This window comes from Fulmarus glacialis, unplaced genomic scaffold, assembly GCF_000690835.1.
Source record: "Fulmarus glacialis isolate BGI_N327 unplaced genomic scaffold, ASM69083v1 scaffold4367, whole genome shotgun sequence".
Classification (NCBI taxonomy): Eukaryota; Metazoa; Chordata; class Aves; order Procellariiformes; family Procellariidae; genus Fulmarus; species Fulmarus glacialis.
Window position 1 is genome coordinate 970 of NW_009221121.1, and position 18,774 is coordinate 19,743.

The 18,774-nt window shown below is 45.9% G+C and overlaps 2 protein-coding genes across 2 annotated transcripts; both read right to left on the reverse strand.

The window, feature by feature from the left end:
- Positions 1 to 280: 280 nt before the first annotated feature.
- LOC104079069 (cytochrome P450 2W1-like) lies at positions 281 to 6,420 on the reverse strand (the record flags this gene model as incomplete). Its single annotated transcript, XM_009580961.1, has 5 exons — positions 6,145 to 6,420; positions 3,541 to 3,703; positions 1,496 to 1,645; positions 1,248 to 1,405; positions 281 to 454 (listed from the first exon to the last, which is right to left on the reverse strand). Coding segments are annotated over exons 1-5 (834 nt in total), but the record flags the coding sequence as incomplete, so codon positions are not given.
- A 5,557-nt stretch (positions 6,421 to 11,977) lies between these two features.
- On the reverse strand, positions 11,978 to 16,974 carry LOC104070192 (cytochrome P450 2K4-like; the record flags this gene model as incomplete). The annotated part of the gene is made up of 8 exons (XM_009580962.1): positions 11,978 to 12,165; positions 12,553 to 12,694; positions 13,191 to 13,378; positions 13,930 to 14,071; positions 14,607 to 14,780; positions 16,025 to 16,185; positions 16,472 to 16,621; positions 16,812 to 16,974. Coding segments are annotated over 8 exons (1,308 nt in total), but the record flags the coding sequence as incomplete, so codon positions are not given.
- Between the last annotated feature and the right edge of the window lie 1,800 nt (positions 16,975 to 18,774).

The window sequence follows — 18,774 nt, forward strand, 5'->3', positions numbered from 1 at the left end:
TTTCTACTGGGAACAAGGAGTTGATCTCACATTATTAGCGCTGCTATTCCAGGAGTGGACTGAGGCAGTGGCTTTCATATCTTAATTTTGATAGAAAAATCCCTGCAGTAAATTACACCAACTGTAAGAGACTGGCATCTGATTTCAATACCACTAGAATAACAGCATGGATTTCAATAGATTTACATGACATGACTGAAATCAAGACTCAGCAACAGTTTTAGCTAGAAAATTCAAAGGAGACATTGCAAACAGTCAACAGAGTTAAGCAGTCAAATACCTCTTGTTGCTTGAATATCAGTGCATCAATGTAGCTCCTCACGCTGTTCTCATTGATATCCTCCCTGCTTGCCTTCATGTATTGCCTTAAAATGACGCGCACATCTTCTATTTTCCCAAGCATAATCTTGTGGGTTTTGAAAAGAAATCCAAGGAATGGGTAGAAATTGAAATACTAATGAGGAATAAAAAAGAGAAACATTAAGTCTGCAGAAATATCAGCATGCTGAAACAGCTTCTTCCTAAGGCATGACATATCAGTTGAGTTTTTTGCAGTAGTAGTATCTTAGCATCCCATGGACTTCCCAGCAGATTTTCCTAAGGGAGGGCTTTGCAACCTTTGAGCCTTTATTTAGTACTACCTAATTTTAAGCATTTATGCTGTTCTGTGGGAACAGATGCTTTACGAGTAACAGCCTGGTCAGCCTCTCAACAGAGTTGGGGTTCCAGTGTGCCAGGCCACCAGTCAGTTTAGATGAGTATGAGACTGGTTAGTTTTTTCCAACGTCAGTTATGAAGGATGAGGTGTGATAGTTTAAAGATAAACAGAGTTTTCCTGGTACTCTCCAAGGAAGCATTTTTAATGCAGTTTGTGAAATCTCACTCACCTGGACATCAACACTGAATATAACTTTTTAGAAAATGCAGCAATGACAAAGAAAGCCTAGATGGTGCAATTATGTTGAAGAAGCCAAAAAATATCTGTGGAGCTGAAATAACCATAGTTCAGTTCTTATTTTAGCTCCACACAGATGTGCAGGATGGTTCAAAAGGAGAGTAGCAAAGGGGAATCTGGCTGCACACTTGTAGTGACCAAGGTGGTACGACAGGAGAACTGTCACATTTTAGGTGTAATGGCTGGTTCTGAATATTTGAAAACTGCTGAACTAAATTCTGTGGTTTGTGTGGCTCCTGAATGTAATGTGCCAGTGTAAAAAAAATGTTAATCTGTGAGACAGGTTACTTACGCTCAAATACGGAGATCCCAGAAGAATCATAACTTCATCTATGAGTCTTAAGAGAGTGACAAATGTTGGGTCCTTATAGTCAAACCTGTCCCCAAACAGCATGATGAAGGTGATGTTGATTGGAGCACAGTTGAAGGACGTCAGGCTAAAAGGTTCCCCTGCAATGGGAGGATGGAAATGTTAGCGAGATGTTGCAGCAGCAGTGATGCATATGAGGCTGTACAGCACCGTGATGGTCTCCAGCTCACCTTTGAAGGATTTGATCATCTCGATAAGGAAGTGAAGCTCCTCAAAAATTCTCCCTTCTATCATTTTTTTCCCCATGCCAAGGTTGCGCATGCTGGATACGGTGAACCTCCGCGTTGTTCTCCACAGCTCCCCGATAGAGAAGAACAAACCTGGGGAGGCCGTGAGACATCACTGCTGGGCTCATGCACGGAGGAGCCCCACCACACGAAACAAAACAGGGGACTGGATGAAGAGGGATCTTCACAAGTGTTTCTGCTGCCCAGTTTCCCACGGATTTGGGGACTAAGGGTCTCCCATGTCTGTGTGCCCCATCCCTGTATCCTTTCAGCTCCATTCTCCCAGTCTCACTGAACCTGTAGTTTGGGAAAAACAAGGTCCCACCCAACCCAGCCTGCCCCAGCCCTCTCCTGAGTGCAAGATAAGCAAGTATGGCTTTCAGACCAGTACTGGTTGGCTGTAGAGCTGGGGAGAGATGTTGGTCTAAGTCAATCACGCAACTGTTCTGACCCTGTTTGGTTGCAAGTCTAGGGCCTCAAGCAACAACCTTATATCTTTGAAGCTTCTCCCTTTGTCCTATTCCAGTCATAAAGATATTTTATCTATGTGAGATGGGATAATTCAGTCCCCTCAACCCTGGCCAGTGCTGAACTGTTTTATGGAGATTCCTAGCAACGCTGTGTTTTCAGCAGTGGCAAAAATACTATCATTTTGTAGAGGTCACTGAGCGCCTGCCTTGATGATCACTAACACCACCAAGCAGGGATGGGTATTTCATTTGAGTGCTGGAAATAGCGAAAGAAAAAATTGTGTCAATAATCCAAAGACTATCTCAGATTGTGTCAACTGAAAAACTGGATTCTGGCACTTCACATCTTCATCTTGTCTGCAAGGTTTTTAAATGTGTTTGCTTTTTCTAGAATAAACGCTATTTTAGAGCCATGTAGTTTTAATTTGGAAAGCAAAACTTCTTTCTCTAAAAATGACAAAGCAAATTTCTAAACTTTATTTTTAATTTTTTTTTAATTCAGGCACTTCCATCTGGATAATTAATTTTCTGCAAACAGCTTCAGAGTCAACAAATTGGCATTTTCTGAAGAAAAAAATGTTTCATTGGAAAATTTGTGACCATTGTGACTTAACAGCCCCTGTGAATTTACAGCTTTGGGTCACCTCTAAGTGGCTCAGATTCGGGCTGAGAAGGTAAGTGTGAAAGGACTTGTAGTGCAATACTGACAGTCTCCCACAGGGATATTTTACATGTAAATTAGCTCTGAAAAATCCTTTTCTTCCCATTGATTCCTTTTTCTTATGTAGCGATAAATTCATCTATTGATATTATGGCTGGTTAATGTAGTTTCTAATTGTAATCCTAACTTAAGCCTGTGACCAGCATATAAAGCCGCCTTTTGGTTGCTCAAAGCTAAAGCCTCAGCTGAAGCATAGGATGGAAAAACAAGGCAAAAAGTCCTCTAAAATACTCAGTTGCCCTGGAAAAACCGTAAGGTTGTTTGTGGGGGCAAATTTCCAGCCTCAGCCTACTGCTTCTCCCTGAAGCTGTTTCACGTGGTCCACCCAAGAGCTTTTGTGGGGAGGCAAGGCACGGGGGACTGGTGATGTCCAAAATTGTGGCACCTGGCAGCAGGAGAAAGGGAAAAACCCTACAGCTCCGAACAGCCAAACCAGTTAGTCCGAAGTCCCCTGAAACCGTGGGGAAGGTTTGTAAATGTGGTGGTGGTGGAGAGCTGCTCTCATTGATGTCTTACAGAAATTAACCCCAGAATTACCACGGTGCCTTTAAAAATCCCACTCCTCACCCTCGAACGTTTAGGATATGGATCGGCTGCAAGTGCATTAGCAAAAATGATAGTAGTGAAAAGCCAGGAGGCATTGCCTGAAAGTGAGGAAAGCCAAATATTTTCTGTTGGCTTGGCTTCAGAAGGGTCCAAGGGGGATGTTTAAAAGCCGGGCTCGGGGAAGCACAGTTAGGCTGGCACTAAGCGACGGTGTTGTCCCTCCCGCCCGCCCCCGCTCATTTCTCTAGTACCGTTTCCATTCTGAATTTGGTCAAATATTGGGATGGATGGTCTGTCTACAAACTCCTCTGTGTAGTTCACAAGCGCCTCCCGCACAACTTCGTACCCGGTCAGGACCACAACTTTCTGGAACCCAAAGTGGAGGGTGAAGATGGGGCCGTATTTTTCCGCAAGCTGAAAAAGAGGCGAGCTGTGATGGTCAGGAAGAGAGGGAGTGTGCACGGGGCAAGCGCCCGTTGCTTTCTGAAAGGACATATTGCGTCCTGGTGCCCTGCTGGGAACGGCTGCGGAGCCGCTACCTGCAGAACGGCGCCTGTGAGCCGGAGCCCATCACGGTCAAACACGAGGCATTTTGTGCGGATGCCTGGCTGGCATCCGTATGGATTTTAGGCTTCTTGCCATGAAAGAACCCCCACCCCCCTCAGTGCATTACTAATCTGGTTTTGCTGTTAAGGAGAAAGTAAATGAAAAACTGAAAAAACCACCTAGAGTTAAAGACCAGACCTCAAATGGCTACACAAGTTGGCAAACTGGAGAAAGATGAGAACAGAGAAGACATTTCAGGGCAAATAATCATGCTGTCGCACAGGAAAGCTTTGGTACAATGCTCCTCTCGTACCAAAGCACTCCTGCATCCCTGCTACTAGATCAGAGGAGCTGTTTTTCCCACAGCAGGCGTTTAGTTTGCCCTGGATGACCACAAATTGCACATCCGTGCTCCTCTGCTCGGACCTGGCCTTGGTACCTAGAGCTCAGCTGGGCACAGCAGGGAAACCTACGGCCGGAGCAGAAGGCTGCCCGAACCGCTGGCTGTCCCCGTGCTTGTCCATAAAGTGATGCTCGTTTTGCACTGAGAAGGCTCTGGAGGTATCTTTGCCAGGACACAGAGAGACTTTTTCACTGCCACATGCCCCAGGATAAATTCTCCTCAGCTCCCCGCCAAAGCTGTGCCTTGCCGGCAGCTTACAAGGGCAACACAGTGCCTCAGGGGCTGAAAATCCCTCCAGGAGTGTATGGTCCTGCTGGCATGTCCTACGTGTGTCCCCGGAGCCGCTGTGCTGTGCGCAGATCCCCGCTCCTCTTTGCCGAGGAAAGGGGTCTGCGCAGAGCGAGGCAGGCTGCCGGGGGAATCCACGCTCCGTAAGGACCGTTGTGCGTGTGCCTGCTGCTACGCGCCTGCGTTTTACAAGGGTGAGACTGTCGTGCCCCCCAACCCCTGCCCGTGTATCCCCTCGGTGCTGCACTGGGGACCGTGGGAGGCTGACTACTCCTGCCGACCTCCGCCCCGCCGCTGCGGCTGCATCTTGCTCCCCGGCAGCTTGAAAACAGCACTCGGGGACAGCCGAGAAGAGTGTGGGCTGGGCTGGAGCAAGGTGATGGGAAGCCACAGTCCAAATCTGCTGCCTGAGCAAACACGGGGTGTATGCGTGCAGCCTCAGCTGCGCCGGGTCCACCGGCAGGAGGAGAGGGGGGCATTCCCCCGTGCCCTGCAAACAGCCCCATCAGGGTGCCCAGCCAACAAATGCTGGCGCCTGCTGCTCAATGCAATCACCATTTTTTGCTCTTTGTGGGGTGAGATGGAGGGATTAACCCAAAGAAAGGCAAACATAGGCAATACCAAATATAGCCTAGCAGGTGATAAAAGCATGCGGAGGTAATTCCAAACTGCCGTTCAGAGGCTGCAGCAACGTCTGCCCAGCCCCGCTGGGTAAACTGACCCCAACCCTGACATCGCCCATAATAACACCAGGTGCTGGGAACTTCACCCCATGGCAGTGCTGACCCACCACTCGCTGCTCCCAGAGAACTGCCAGTGTTTGCTGAGCACCGGTGTTACGGGAGCCGTGTCGACGCCTGGTCATGAACCGCCGCTGCCTGTTTGCTCACTCCCTCCCTGACCCTGGTGCAGGTCGATCCCGAGGGTGCTGCTAAGGCGAGGAGGGAGCGCTCGGCAGCCTGACACGGACACCCTGGGCTGTGCCAGCCTCGTCTTGCACCGAAGAACAGTTTACCGCCGTAAGTGGGGTAAGTGGTCTTAATTACAGGTTAATAGAAGAGCTTACGGGCTATTTATATTGGTTCCTCAGCGCAGCTTTTCAATCCATCTCTCGTACTGCCATTTAGATTTTAATGCGTATCCAATTCTTCTAGAGGGAAGTGGATTTTGCAACGGGGCATCTGGATTTTGGCCCGCCCCGAAGCAGTTTTGGGGTCACTGCGTCATGGAATTCCCCTTGCCAGTTCTCCAGGGCGGAGGGCAGGGAAGCAATTTCATTTCATGTTAGTTATGTCCTAGTGCTTTAAAAGATTTCTGGGTGTCCAAGCTGTCAAATTAATATTTCAAATCCCACAAGCATTATATACTTCATGTACATCATCACAATTACATGAAGAATTCCCATATTACCCAGAGGTCTTTTTTTAATGGTTGATCGCTCATAAATGACATTGCATCAGCATAGACATTGGCTAGAAGAAGCCCAGAAAAATATTACAAAGCAATTTTCACACCTTTACAATTTAGTTTGAATTAAAAAAGACAAAAAGTTCTCACTGATATATCCCAGGCAACTTTAAAATCTATGAGGGTCTGGGTTTGGGGGTTTTTGTCCTACCTTCATTAGTGATTTATCTTGCCTTCTAAGATCCACCAAGTGCAGGTTACCAATGATCGGAAAACCAGGAGGAAATTTAAAAGCTGAATTTTTATAGCCAGTTGAAAAATAGAGTACAGCTAATAATACTGCTGCACACAGCAGACAAATTAATGCAGGATCAGAGACAAATGAAATTAAAAAAGACATTTTTTTAGTAATAATCTGGTTTGGGGGGGTTAGAAGCAATAAAAATGCAGTGGCACTGTTCAGTTTCTGCCAGCTGGCTTTCTGTTTGCTCTCTGCGATTGCTACAAGCACTCGATTCTTATTAAGGTTTGTAGAGTACCTAAATAAATACTGCATACTCCACCCTCTTTAAACACCTCAGAGAATGTGGTCTAAGCAGTTTGCAAAGCCTGTCCAGAAGTAAAGAGAGTTTCAAATTACAAACCCATGCATGTGTGTGCAGGAACATATACATGGGAAAAGGTGCTTGGCATTCCTCTACAACCTCCTCCTCCCCCTGAGACCTCAAGGTCCTTTATTAGCAGTACTATGACCCTCCAAACACTCCGCTGACCCGGGGAAATAAAAAGGTTTCTTTGAATCCTATTAGAAACCTCCAGATTCAGATGTGGCTAGGGCTTGAGATCTCCGTGTTACTGGAGAGAAAAATAGTATCGTTATCGGAGACTTTTGCTTTCTTGATGTCAAGTGGAGATCAAAGGTTGTTAATAATGGTAAAGCCCATGTATCCCTGGGGGTTGTATCCCATAAACTTCTTCATAAAGTTGGCTCTGAACTGCCCAGAAGGGATGTGATTTCAGACTTTGTGTCTGAAGTAGAGGACATGTAATAGCTAGCCATGGAAAATTAGCTTGGATCAAGTGATCATGAGTGGATTCATGAGTGGAATGGAAAGACAAAATTGAAACTTCTGGGAGGATTCTTCATTTTGCAAGAGCAGCTTCTAAGAGACAGAGGGAAGAAGTTAATGAAGTTAATGAAGCCAGCTGACCTGGCAGGCTTCGGAAGGGGAACAAGACAGGAGAATGGAATTATTTTAAGTCAAAGATATGAAACACCTGCAGCTTGCATCCTCATAAAGGTTTAAATCTTGTACAGAAGGAATTGAGATCTACCTGGTTGAATAGTGGCTTTCAGGAAGATACTGGGAATAAACAGCAAATGGAATAAGATTGTTCAGGGAAGAAAGAGCTGTCTTACATGACAAGGAAGCACAAGGCTAAAGGTACATTTATCCAAAGGTTAGATCATATAAAGGCTATTATTCAGCAAATACGGGTCTTCAGCCTTGCAAATGCAAAGAATTTGGGAAGGAAGTGGACCTAATGTGAAGCAGGGCACAGTCCCAAAGCAAACGGCTGCTTGGTTGCACCCCGGAGCTGCCTGCGTGGTGTGGAGATGTTACAACGCAACAGCCGCCCAGAAACAGAAGCAGCAAGTGTGTTGCAACATTTCTGGGATTATTTTTTTCATTAGTTTCCAAGAAATGGGCTGGAGGCAACAGTTTCCCCCAGAGCATGCCCAGGATGATTCAACCCTGCCTGCTCAAGTGAGCAAAGAGGCAGAGGGGCTGTAAAGACAGGCAAGGAGGATGAGGGCTGGCACAGGGTGCAGAATGTGGGCATTGCGATGAGAACTTGCGATGGCACGTGCTCTGCGTCCTGTGCAAAATGTTTGTTCCTGCAGGGTTTTGTTTGACTGGCAGCACCCTGCAGTGCAAAAGTGACGTGTTGCTGCCGCTCTCCTGGTATTTCATCCTTGCCCTGGGAGCCGCTGAAATCATAAAAAGGCCTTTCAGAAAGAGACCTAAATTATCTCTGAAAAGCCGGGGGGGAGTGTATTGGGTTTTTTGAAACCAGGCTCTGAGTGCAATGCATTAAAATGACAAAGGTAAGTCAAGCTCTTGCGATGACAAGAAATTCCTGTCTCAATAATGTGTCTGGTACGTGTTTCGCTCCGGAGCCGCACTGCTACGTGCTCCCCTGCCTGAGCACACAGAGCCGAGCACAAAACACCTGCCAGGCGCTGACACTGCTCCGGGTGCATTCCTGGGGCAGCCAGGCCCCTCAGGGTGCTCGCAGCCAGGTTGTCCTCGGTCCCTCCTGCCCACGTGGCAACCCCCTGCCACAGCACGTGAACCAGGCTGTGCTGGTGAGCATGTGGAGCATGGGCATCATCCACCGACCCCTAAGCGCAGCCCCTGCGCTGCCAGTTAGCCAGCCTGGGGAGAGCCAGCCAGTAAAGCACCAGCCCTGCATCCTTTAAATTAACTTAAACCCCACAAAATCTCTGTGCCTTCCCTGCCAGTCCCATTCTTGACCAGCGGTGCATCCAGGATTGCAGCCTCAGATAAGTCCTGCTGGCTTTTACTGTGACGAGTTCCTTTTAAGCAAGGGCAGGAGCTGCAAGAATCGCTGTAAGGGGCCACATCAGAGAGTCACCCAGAGCCATGTCCTGTCTCAGACAGCAGCCAGACCCAGGCACCACGGGAACTCCGAGGGCACTGTAAGATAATGTATTCCCCAGCCAAGAAAATGTTTTTTTTCCTGGTCTTGTTTGGACTCTAGTTTTTGTGTTGAAGTACATGGAGTTGCATCCCTTCTCCAGTGTTAAAAGGCTGTAGCAGGCATAAAAACCTATTTCCTTCTATTAGTTTAAATTTACTGCCATTCACTTTAATTTTCCATTTTGCCTCTGTGATAAGAAAAGGTTGATGGAAACAGATGACTCATCTTCTCTGGGACATTGCGTGGCCTTACTCTTCCTACTTCTCTTCTCCATCTCCACTTTAAGGCAAACAACCAAATCTTCCAAGACAGTATGCATGTGAAGGGTTTTCCTTCTCCATCATCATTTTTCTTTCCTCCTGTCCCAACTTCTCCTAAAGTCAGTATATCCTTTTGGAAATGTGGTATCCGGAGCATGATACCATCTCAACTGCTTGTCTGTCTCCCTGGGACCAATGCAAGAAAAAGCCTTGCAGGACATCTTAAGCACTTTGGGAGTCTGGAAGGACTCCCTAATTCACCAAATAGTGAGTTCTGAAAATTGTTCCTCTAAGTCCTGTAAGCCAGCAAGGATACAACCCCAAGTGTAGACTTGCTAACAAAGCTCCAAGGTCCCAGGTGCATCAACACGTGAACTGTGCATATGATTTTGATAGGAGATACTTTTGAAGGGGACAATTATTCAAGTATTAAAAAGAGCTTTTCAGTTGTGATTTTGTGAAGTTAGAAATTCAGTCATTTCCTTTGAGCTGTTTGTGGCTATGAGTATTGCTCACTCTTTGCATTGTTAAACATATTCTGGCTGCATGTTGCCCAGGGATCCTTCTGCTTACCTCTCTCATGTGGGTGTATTAAAGGTGGTGCAGCCCAACTTTATCATTTTGACCCAAAATCAGTTTTGTCCTGCAACACCAGATACATCAAGAGCAACAGAGCAAAGTATTTATTTATCAGGCTTGCAGTAGTTAGACTGCAAACAGAGCAACAGCAAAACAAACATAAGCAAATGTAGCAGCAAAGGCTTTCTTGTTACATCGCTTGTTAAGCAGACTCCTTGAGATGTATCCAGAAGCTGGAGCTGGCCCCACGGTACAATGCGTGTACAAGTGCAATACCAGTACAAGTACAAGGTACAGTACAACTATTAGAGTGCTGCCTTTAGTCGCATGAACTACAGCTAGTGTGAAGAGTCAGTGTCTTGGCCAAACAAAGACCGCCCTGCTTTGTCATCCCTTCATATTCTCTTCCTCCTTTTTTTCCTTCCATTTGCAGCACAGATCAGCTTTAGAAGACAGCAACTTTAGTTTTATGCTACAGATTTACCGTAACCGCCCCCTCAGTCTCTGTAACGTTCTGTTTCTCCGTTTTTCCTTTTCATCCTAACCTGCCTTTCCTGCCTCCAACCCAACACAAAAGCATCTGCAGCGACTCACTGCTCCCTAACTCACCCGTGGTTCCCTGCCTGTTTCCCAGCACATGAAGAAGCCTCCTCTCTTGTACCTGCACCACCATTCAGATTTCACACATGTATCACGCTTCCCTCAATGGGTGCAGCCTTGCAGGCACAGCTAGTTGTTCCTACTCCTAATGGCTGCTACATGAAATAAATCATTAATTGTAGTAATCAAACAGCTGCTCTAGGACAGCCGCAGTCTCTGCGGTGGCACCAGCTTTCTACAGAGACCCCCATATGACAAGTTAATGGTACAGGTGAGCGACCTAGTAACAAAGTCTAACCTGCTTCTCCTTCCAGACGCTATTACCAGTTTTACATCTATTTTCACAGTGACTACCTTCAAAATCCTATTAGCCTTGACAGTGATGCAGGATCTCTGCTGGCAGAACAGGAGCATTATCAGCTCTGAATTTGTAACTTCAGTTCCTACCTAAGCAGCCAAAGCACTTCTGCAAGCACCAAAATTTTGCTTGCAGTTCTTACTGTGATGGCCCTGCTCCTGCTGCCTACTGAGCACATACAACTTCCACGGGAGCTCGTGGCAGTGGTGTTTGCTCAGCAGTGCAGGCTGAACTGTTACTCTGCCTGGAGACCTTGCTGCCTATCCCTGACACAAGGAATGTCTGGAGAGGAAGACAGCTTGAAATGCCAGGGGCTGTGTATCTGGTGTAGAGCTTGAAGACACACAACAACATTTTCTAAAGAGTTTAAGCCCCATTTTCAGTCAAATGGAAAATATTGTCCCTATTCATCCCAACACACCTGATACATGAGACTGAAGTTTGAATTAGGTGCCTGTTCACCCTGCAGTCAATGGAGAGAGTGAGCAATTCAGACCTTTCGGCAGTTGAATCATCCACTGAAGAATCCTGTCTCTCTCTGTGGAGGGTAGAGAGGATCTAGAGAACAACTAGGGCTCTTAAGGTGCAAGTGGAGGAGAGGGCTGAGCCTCTCTCAGCTCTCTGATGGGAGCACGGCAGTCCTGCTGCCCGGCCCCAGGCTGCATTGCCCTCACACTGCCTCAGGCTTGCGTCCAGCTTTAGCCATGCCGATTCAGAAACTCCTCACTTTCTGTGGCTGGTCATTTTCTGCCAGTTTAGAGATCTAAGATGGGCCAGTAAGGGATCAGACAAGCGCCAGGGCCACCATGAAGCCAGCAGAGGTGAGGGAGTGGTAGAAATGCCTTTCTTGGTAGAAGCAGAAAGCTGCTAGATTGGCCCCATCATAAATAGGCTTTTCAGCATAAAGTGCCTAGTGTGAGTTGGAATGAACCCACTTCCCAAACCACTTAGATGTTTTCTGATAACTGTCCCGTGCCTGGCTCTTGGCATCAGCCCATGTTACACCCTTGTGTCTGGGACTCTGTAATAAAGATAAGGCAGGTTGTATCGCACAATGGAAGCTCAGTCTGAGGCTCAGCTGAACAACCATCCTGGGGAGATTTCTAGATCCATTAAGTGTCTGTTGTCTCCAGCTGGGCCATCGCTAATCAGCTCTGCTATAGAGCATGGACTTTGGGCTGAGAAATTCCCCATGGAGGCTCTCAGGGGAGAGCCTCTGATGGGTTTCAAGGAGGCTTGAAACCATTTCATTCTTTCAAACAGCCCTGAAAACTGCATCTCTGATGTGCTGTTCCAGGAATGAATCACACTGTTTCTGAGAGCAGTACTCAGGGGTGTCTGAAAGGTTTGCATTATGCAGACACCGCAAGAGCTCTTGAAAAGAATTGCATGAATGAGAGAAAAATAGCAGTGCCCGGTGTCTTCCTTCCCCTAAAGCTCAGGTACAGACAGCTTTTTTCCCCGGTAACTAGACTTGCTTTCAAGCTTGACGTCTTCACTACTCTAACTATGTCGTTTGATCATTCATAGGGCACAGCACAAACCAGGTGAGGCATGGGGTTCAAGGTAAAGCCGACATCAGCAGTGAGATCTAGGTCTGACTTGTCCACTCCTGGAGGGGGTTGGAAAACAAATTTGCGGAGCAAGCCCGCAAAGAAGAGGAACAGCTCCATTTTGGCCAGTCCTTCTCCAGCGCAAGCCCTTCGTCCTGAAAACAACCAGGAGAGAAGTAAGTGATCAGCACTGTGACTGTTAGTGTTGATTTCTGAGACCGTCTAAACTAGCTGTACAGTCTGTAAGAGCAGGCTGCTGAGGTACGAAATTTTTCCTTCCTTCTCTCTGTATATTAGAGGTGCCACTGTCTTGGTATCAAACCACACAGAAGCCTGTAGGTATGTGAAATTATTCAGTGACTGTGGGTAAATCAGTGTCTCCCAGATCTCCCAAAGAAGAGGTGGTTACCTACGGCAATGGTGGACAGGAGAAATGACCAGAAATCCCTTATCCTATGTTCTGTGTCCCTGGAACTTTCTTGGAATCAGGGGGAACTGTTCCATTAGCCTAGCCCCTGGTGGTGCACACACACCCATCTCACCTATGGAGAATGGAATAAATGCCTCTCTCCTAATGAAGTTTCCATCAGCATCCAGGAAGTGGGAAGGGTTGAACTGATCTGGGGTTTTCCAGTGTAACTCGTCATTCAGAGCAGAGGTCAGCAGCGGAATAATCTCCGTATCCTGAAAGGGATCAAAGAAACTCACGGTAGCTGTTTGGAACAGATCACTTTCCTAGTCAAGCTGGGCTGCTTTCTTTTTTCTAATGTGAAGAGGCAAATAAGACTGAGCCATGGCAAACAGAACTGGGGGATGCTTCCCTGCCCCACTGTGGCTCTGCCTGTTATCAGTAGCTGCTGCTCTCTTTTTGGAGCACAAAACATTCCTTTCTCACAGAACCAGATCTTTCAAGAAAGATGCTGAAGTAGAGGTTCCACATTTGGCATAAGAGATTCAAACCAGTGTGATTTAATTAAACACTCTGGTTATTCGGGATTCAGACAGCTGTAACAAACCACAGCCCAGTGCCTGTTTATAACAGCTATCCTGGATCCAAGAAAAAGGATCACATCATAGATTAAACCACGCATCTCAGTGTCTTTAGGTTTTTATATTTTTCTTCTTGTCTGCTTCAGACAAAACTGTAAGGAATCTGTAAGCTGATAGCCTCGAAGCTCACCTTAGGAATCACATAGCCATGGAAATTCACATCGGTAGGAGTTGATCGTGATACACCCATTGGGACAATATTGGCAAACCTTTGTATTTCATGTATCACTGCATCTGTATAAGGCATTTTTTTCCGGTCCTCCAACTTAGGCAGCTCTCCTGGTTCAATGACATGGTTCATTTCTTCCTGAATCTTTCCTTGGAGGGAGGAAAGGATTAAGAAGCTGATAACCCTCTTATCTTGCAACTGAAATGGCTTCCAGTTTGGCCAGGATGAAGAAAACGGAAAACTTTGAGGGGTATTTGGGAAGAGCAGAAGTGGATAAATCAGGGCATGGCGTGGTTCTTTCGGGTTTGTTGTTGAGCCAAGGGAGCTTAAATGGAGTCACTACAGTACATCCCATGCCTGATTCTGATTACACACCTTTGTTATCCCCTAGCCCTCAACAGAAACCAGATCAGAATCAGCTCCTGAGGAGACCTTTACTGACGTAAGCCCATAGCCTGCAGGAGAATAACAACGGGGGAGCTTTACTGTAACTGTAGACTGGCCCTTAGCCTCTCCCATTTGGCTGGGCTGGTTTATTGCAATCCAGCTGAATAAAATTCCTTTGTAAAATCAACGGTTGTTATCTCTCTCAGAGTACTCAGAATAATTACTCTAGACAACACTGAATGAGTTCCACTCCCTTCCACAACCAAAGCCTTAAGTATGCAACAGTGTATTGTACAAGAGGACTTAGCCTTACTCTGAATTTCCGGGTATTTCATCATCAGAAGAAGACCCCAGCGCACAGTTGTAGAAGTAGTCTCAGTCCCAGCGGCAAAGAGGTCCAGGGTTGAAAACAACAGGTTTCCGTTGTCGAACATGGTGTGCGGTTTCTTTGACTCCTTCAAAACATACAAGTAATGGCCATAAGTTCTACAGCAAGCGATACCAACATGTGACTGTGTTGCCACCATTTTTATCTGCATTTTAGCTTTTTTCTGACTTTATATGCTCTAGGAAACTAAATGTTTAGTATTTTAGCATTAGGGCCTATGCTGTATGGAATTTGTCTGGTCCCAAGCGTATGTGCAAATCCCCAGGTCCAGCTATTAGGTTAGTTGGAATTTAGTTACTGCAATGAAGTTCATCACTGTGCCATTCTTGCAGGAAGGTTTGGGATGATCTCCTCCTTACGTGTGCTGAGTGGTAACTTATTTCACCCACGTGGGACATCTTGACAACTAGATCCCTTTAACCAGCAGTTTCAGTGGAGCTATGGAGTGAGTACAGCACAGCCCACTGTGAGTATGAGCTTTGATATATTCTGCTCACTGCAGTTCTGTTTCCACTCACTCCCAGTCCCTGACAGATGCTCAGTCCTAATAAGAAGTCAGAGCTAAGAGAACAGAAAGACTCTGAGACTTAGCTTTAAAGTACCTGTTGTTGCTTCATCAGAAAGGCATCAACAAAGCCTGTTAAGTTATTTTCATTAAACTCTTCTTTGTGTTGCTGGAAGAGCTTCTGGAGAAATGCGTTCAGTTCACTGACATTTTTTAGCACAGTCTTGGAAGCCCCAGAGAGAAATCCAAGGGATGGATAGAAATTATATAACTGTGGAGCAAGAGAAGTCTTACTGTTAATTGGCATTTTGAACACATACTGGTATATCAAATCATACCACTGGTCCTTGTCCCATGCCCTGACATTTCAGGCCTTAATTCCCCCACATTTGCTTGTACAGTCCAAGCAGCTATGAATTGCTGCAGAAATAGAGTGTTCTCTCTGTTATACCTCTGCATGAGTCCTTGCCATGACTTTTGGGAAACTCATCAGCTTAATCTTCTTTCAGGGCTTCCAGCTCTGTAGGTGGTGGGACAGAGGGTCTCAGATGTGAAAGAAGGGAATGTGAGCATTGCACTTATTCCAGGGAAAGCCCTCAGGTGTGTCACATCCTATGGCAGCAGAATGAACTTGAACTGGCCACCTCCACAAACAGACAATATTGCTGTGTCAACATGGTGCTTTCCAAGCCAATTAGCTTAAGCACAGCACCAGGCTAACCCAACTACACTGTTCCTAGGAGCTGGACTGAGCACAGCATTGCAGTATGTCATATGGACATACGTGCTGTCAGGAGAAAGAAGGGGTCTTACCCCCATCATCCCATGAGAGGTGTGCACATCTTCAAGGAGACCACTAGTTGCCCTGCCAGACAATTAAAGAAACACCCGCCGGTAGCTGTTAGCTGGTGCCTCGTCCTGAGAGGGTGTCTGTACACAGTGTGTAACTCTGACCTGTGCTTGGGTGGTGCTTTTGGGCCTAGCTAGTCTGGAGTTACAGCAGCCGCAGACCTTAGTGCGGCTCAGAAAGATGACTCCACTGGCATTCAAAGCAGAAGCTTTGTCTGAGGAAGGAACGGCCTTATACCAGCTGTTAGTTTGCTAAGATTGAGTTTCAGTAGCCAAAACAAAAGAAAAAAAAACTGGTTCTAGGAGAGGCAGAACTAAGACAGTTCCTGAAGGCGTAATACAAGGATTTGAGATGGCATTTCAGGGCCGATCTCGGATATGAGAGACGTATTGTGCTTCTGCTCTTCAAAGAGGGTAAAATGGTTCCTCTTGTAAAGACTTGGGGTTTTTTTCTTTTAGTAATAAGCTTCACAGATTAAGCCCAGGAGCCTGGGAATCTGTGCGTTGCGGATACAGAACCACAGATGTGTTCTGTACACGCTGACTGGCTGATAATGTTCATGTTCTCACCTCGAGAAGCAAGATGTGGGAGGCCTGGAGGACAAACATGAGGAACCAGATATCCCCAAAAAAGCTAAAAGCCAGATCGTAAAATCAAGCTCTTACCAGCACTGTAGGGGAGCCCAACAGCTTAGTATTTTCATTTAACAGCTTCAGCAAAGTTAGGAATACAGGATCATCATACTCAAACCTGTTTCCAAACAATATAGAGCAGATGACATTGGATACAGCATTGTTGAGTATCATCTTCGTATCAAATGGCTTCCCTGTATTTTAAGCAATGAAAACAAATGACGATGTGAGTATGCCCGTTTCAGTCTGGTTTCCTATGGAAATGTAGTCCTGACCTCCCAAAGAAAAAACTCAGTCACCACCCAGAATGCATAGCAGGGAATTCCATTTCAATGTCTTAAGGTCTCAGGTTAATAACCTATGTCAGCATATGCTGAACTTTAACCATGAGATATCATTTGCTCAGAGTTAAACTTTCATTAATCTTTATTGTTCTGCTAGACATGTTTTCTGTCTCTGGGTGAAAGTCTTGACACTCACCGTGGTAGGATTCAAAATATTTGATAAGGGAATTTACTTCCTCCAGGATTCGGATCTCAATGGTTCTCTTTCCCATTCCGAAATCTCGCAGTGTGGACAAGGTGAATCTTCTCATAGTTTTCCATAGCTCTCCATGGCTGAATGCTATGCCTAAAATAAAGGTGTAACATCCTTATGTTTCCTGTGGTTAATAAACATTTGTAAGGCCTCCTTACACGCTGGTACCAAAGCTGCTTGATACACTGCTATACAAACAAAAAGCAATCTGTAAGAGGATGATACTATCCTGCTATAAGAATATAATGAACAACCTACAAAAACCAACCAAGACGTCACTTACCATTTCCTTGTGTCATTTTCCTAAATATGGGTATTTCTGCCCTCTCTCCAAATTCTTCAGCATGATTTAAAAGGGCATCCTTGATGGTTTCATATCCAGCCAGTACCACAGCTTTCTTGGGTCCAAAATGCACAGTGAAGACGTTGCCGTATATCTTGGAGAGCTGTCAAGGTGAATAAATACATTCATTTAAAACCAGATCTGGACCCAAACACTAACACTAGCCACCCTAGGTGGTTTCTAGCCAGAAAGGAGCCTCCCAGCCCTGCCTGAAGTCTCCAGGTGCTGCTGTAATGCAGCTAATGAGCAACAGCTATCAATTGCCATCATCTCTGCTTGCACCCTGTTTGCACAACAAGGTGTCTGCTATCACCGCTCCTATCAGAGCAGAAGTCAATAAAATGCCATTGCATTCCTGTGGTGTTCTGCAGTAACAGGCCAGCATAGCGATACCACCAGTTGGAGGTTGGTTAGAAAATGCTGTAGCAAGCAGGCCTGTTTATTTTAATGCTGTTGACCTGAGGCAAGCAGGCGTGCACATATCTTTGAGGCTGAAGCCACAAACACTACAAAACCAAAGCTCAACAATAACTCTTTCTTTCAGGACAGCACTTGTCTCTAATTATGGCAAGGTGGGTAGTGTTGCAGTCATTGCAAAATTATTTGCTGGCCACCAGAAACTTGAATCCAACTAGGAAGCATATTTTTGTAGATAATGTCACAGGAGCTCTACGCTTTTATAGCAAATTAAATATGAATCATCTGTTACACAGAAGGGTGGCTTTGACAATGTAATCATTCACTCGGTATTTTAGACTTCGTTTAAACACACTGCAAGCCATCCGCTCCAAATGTCTTCTTGTTTCCGATGTGCCTGGGTTACCATTTGCTATGCATTAGATACATACCGAAAATTGAATTTCAGATTAGAAGCAGCTCCTGTTATTACACCAGACAAATTGAATTTGTTTTCATCAAACGGTGGTTTGACGGCTTGGGAGATAACATGAACACTGGTTCTTTCCTCCCCGGCAGCTCACAGAGTGCATGGCAGAGCCAGGGGCAGGGAATCACAGCCGCCTCCCAGCCTTCCTTTGGTCATTTCTTTGCATTAGTACTTCTTGGCATCAACCCTGTTTTTTCTCAGCAACACAAGTATTGGATGTGGCAGTTCTGAAAGCCTAAAGAAAGCTGCTTGGTAGATTATAGGAAATGAGTCTGGTGCCTTCGCGTGACATTTGTATCATAAAATCCCCCAGTACCACCAAAAATAGTTGCTCTTCCATACTGGCACCCTTGAACATAACTATGATCAGATGGGAGCTCAGAACCAGAAGCCCATCAAAACTGTTCTCTGCACAATCCTCTGCACTGTAAATCAAGGCAGATGAACACTGTGTGACTGCCATAGGAATTCTGTACTTTTGCAGCCCGGGATGCCCTTCTTCTACGACTAACTGGAGAATTTTGGTGTCTGCCCTGCCCTCTCAGGTGGGCTGAAGGAGTTCATTGGGGACTGAGTTTTCTCTGTCATAGTGTCCAGTAGGCACACACACAAGGTATGTGACAGGTCACTCATGGCACCTCAACCGTCTCCACAGCAACCAGAAGAAATCTGAATTCACATGGAATTGTCCCCACCTCCCTACGGGAGCACAGCAGACACCTTCTGAAACAAACATTGCACCTGGCTTTAAAATATTTAAGTCTTTTTTTTCTCTTTTAGAAATAAAAGTATCCATGGAGCTGCATAAGAAAAAGCAATTTGTTTACCTAGACATAAAAAACCCACGCATCGAGTCTTAAATAACCCTGGCCAGTGTGTGTGCAGGGGAAGGGTTGGGGAGGCAGAGTTGAGCTTTGCATTGCAGGATATAATTAGCTTTGGAAATAAATGTGCATGTGACCCCATTTCCTCTGCTGTGGGGATGATACCCTCCCTCCCTCCCTCCCTTCCTTCCTC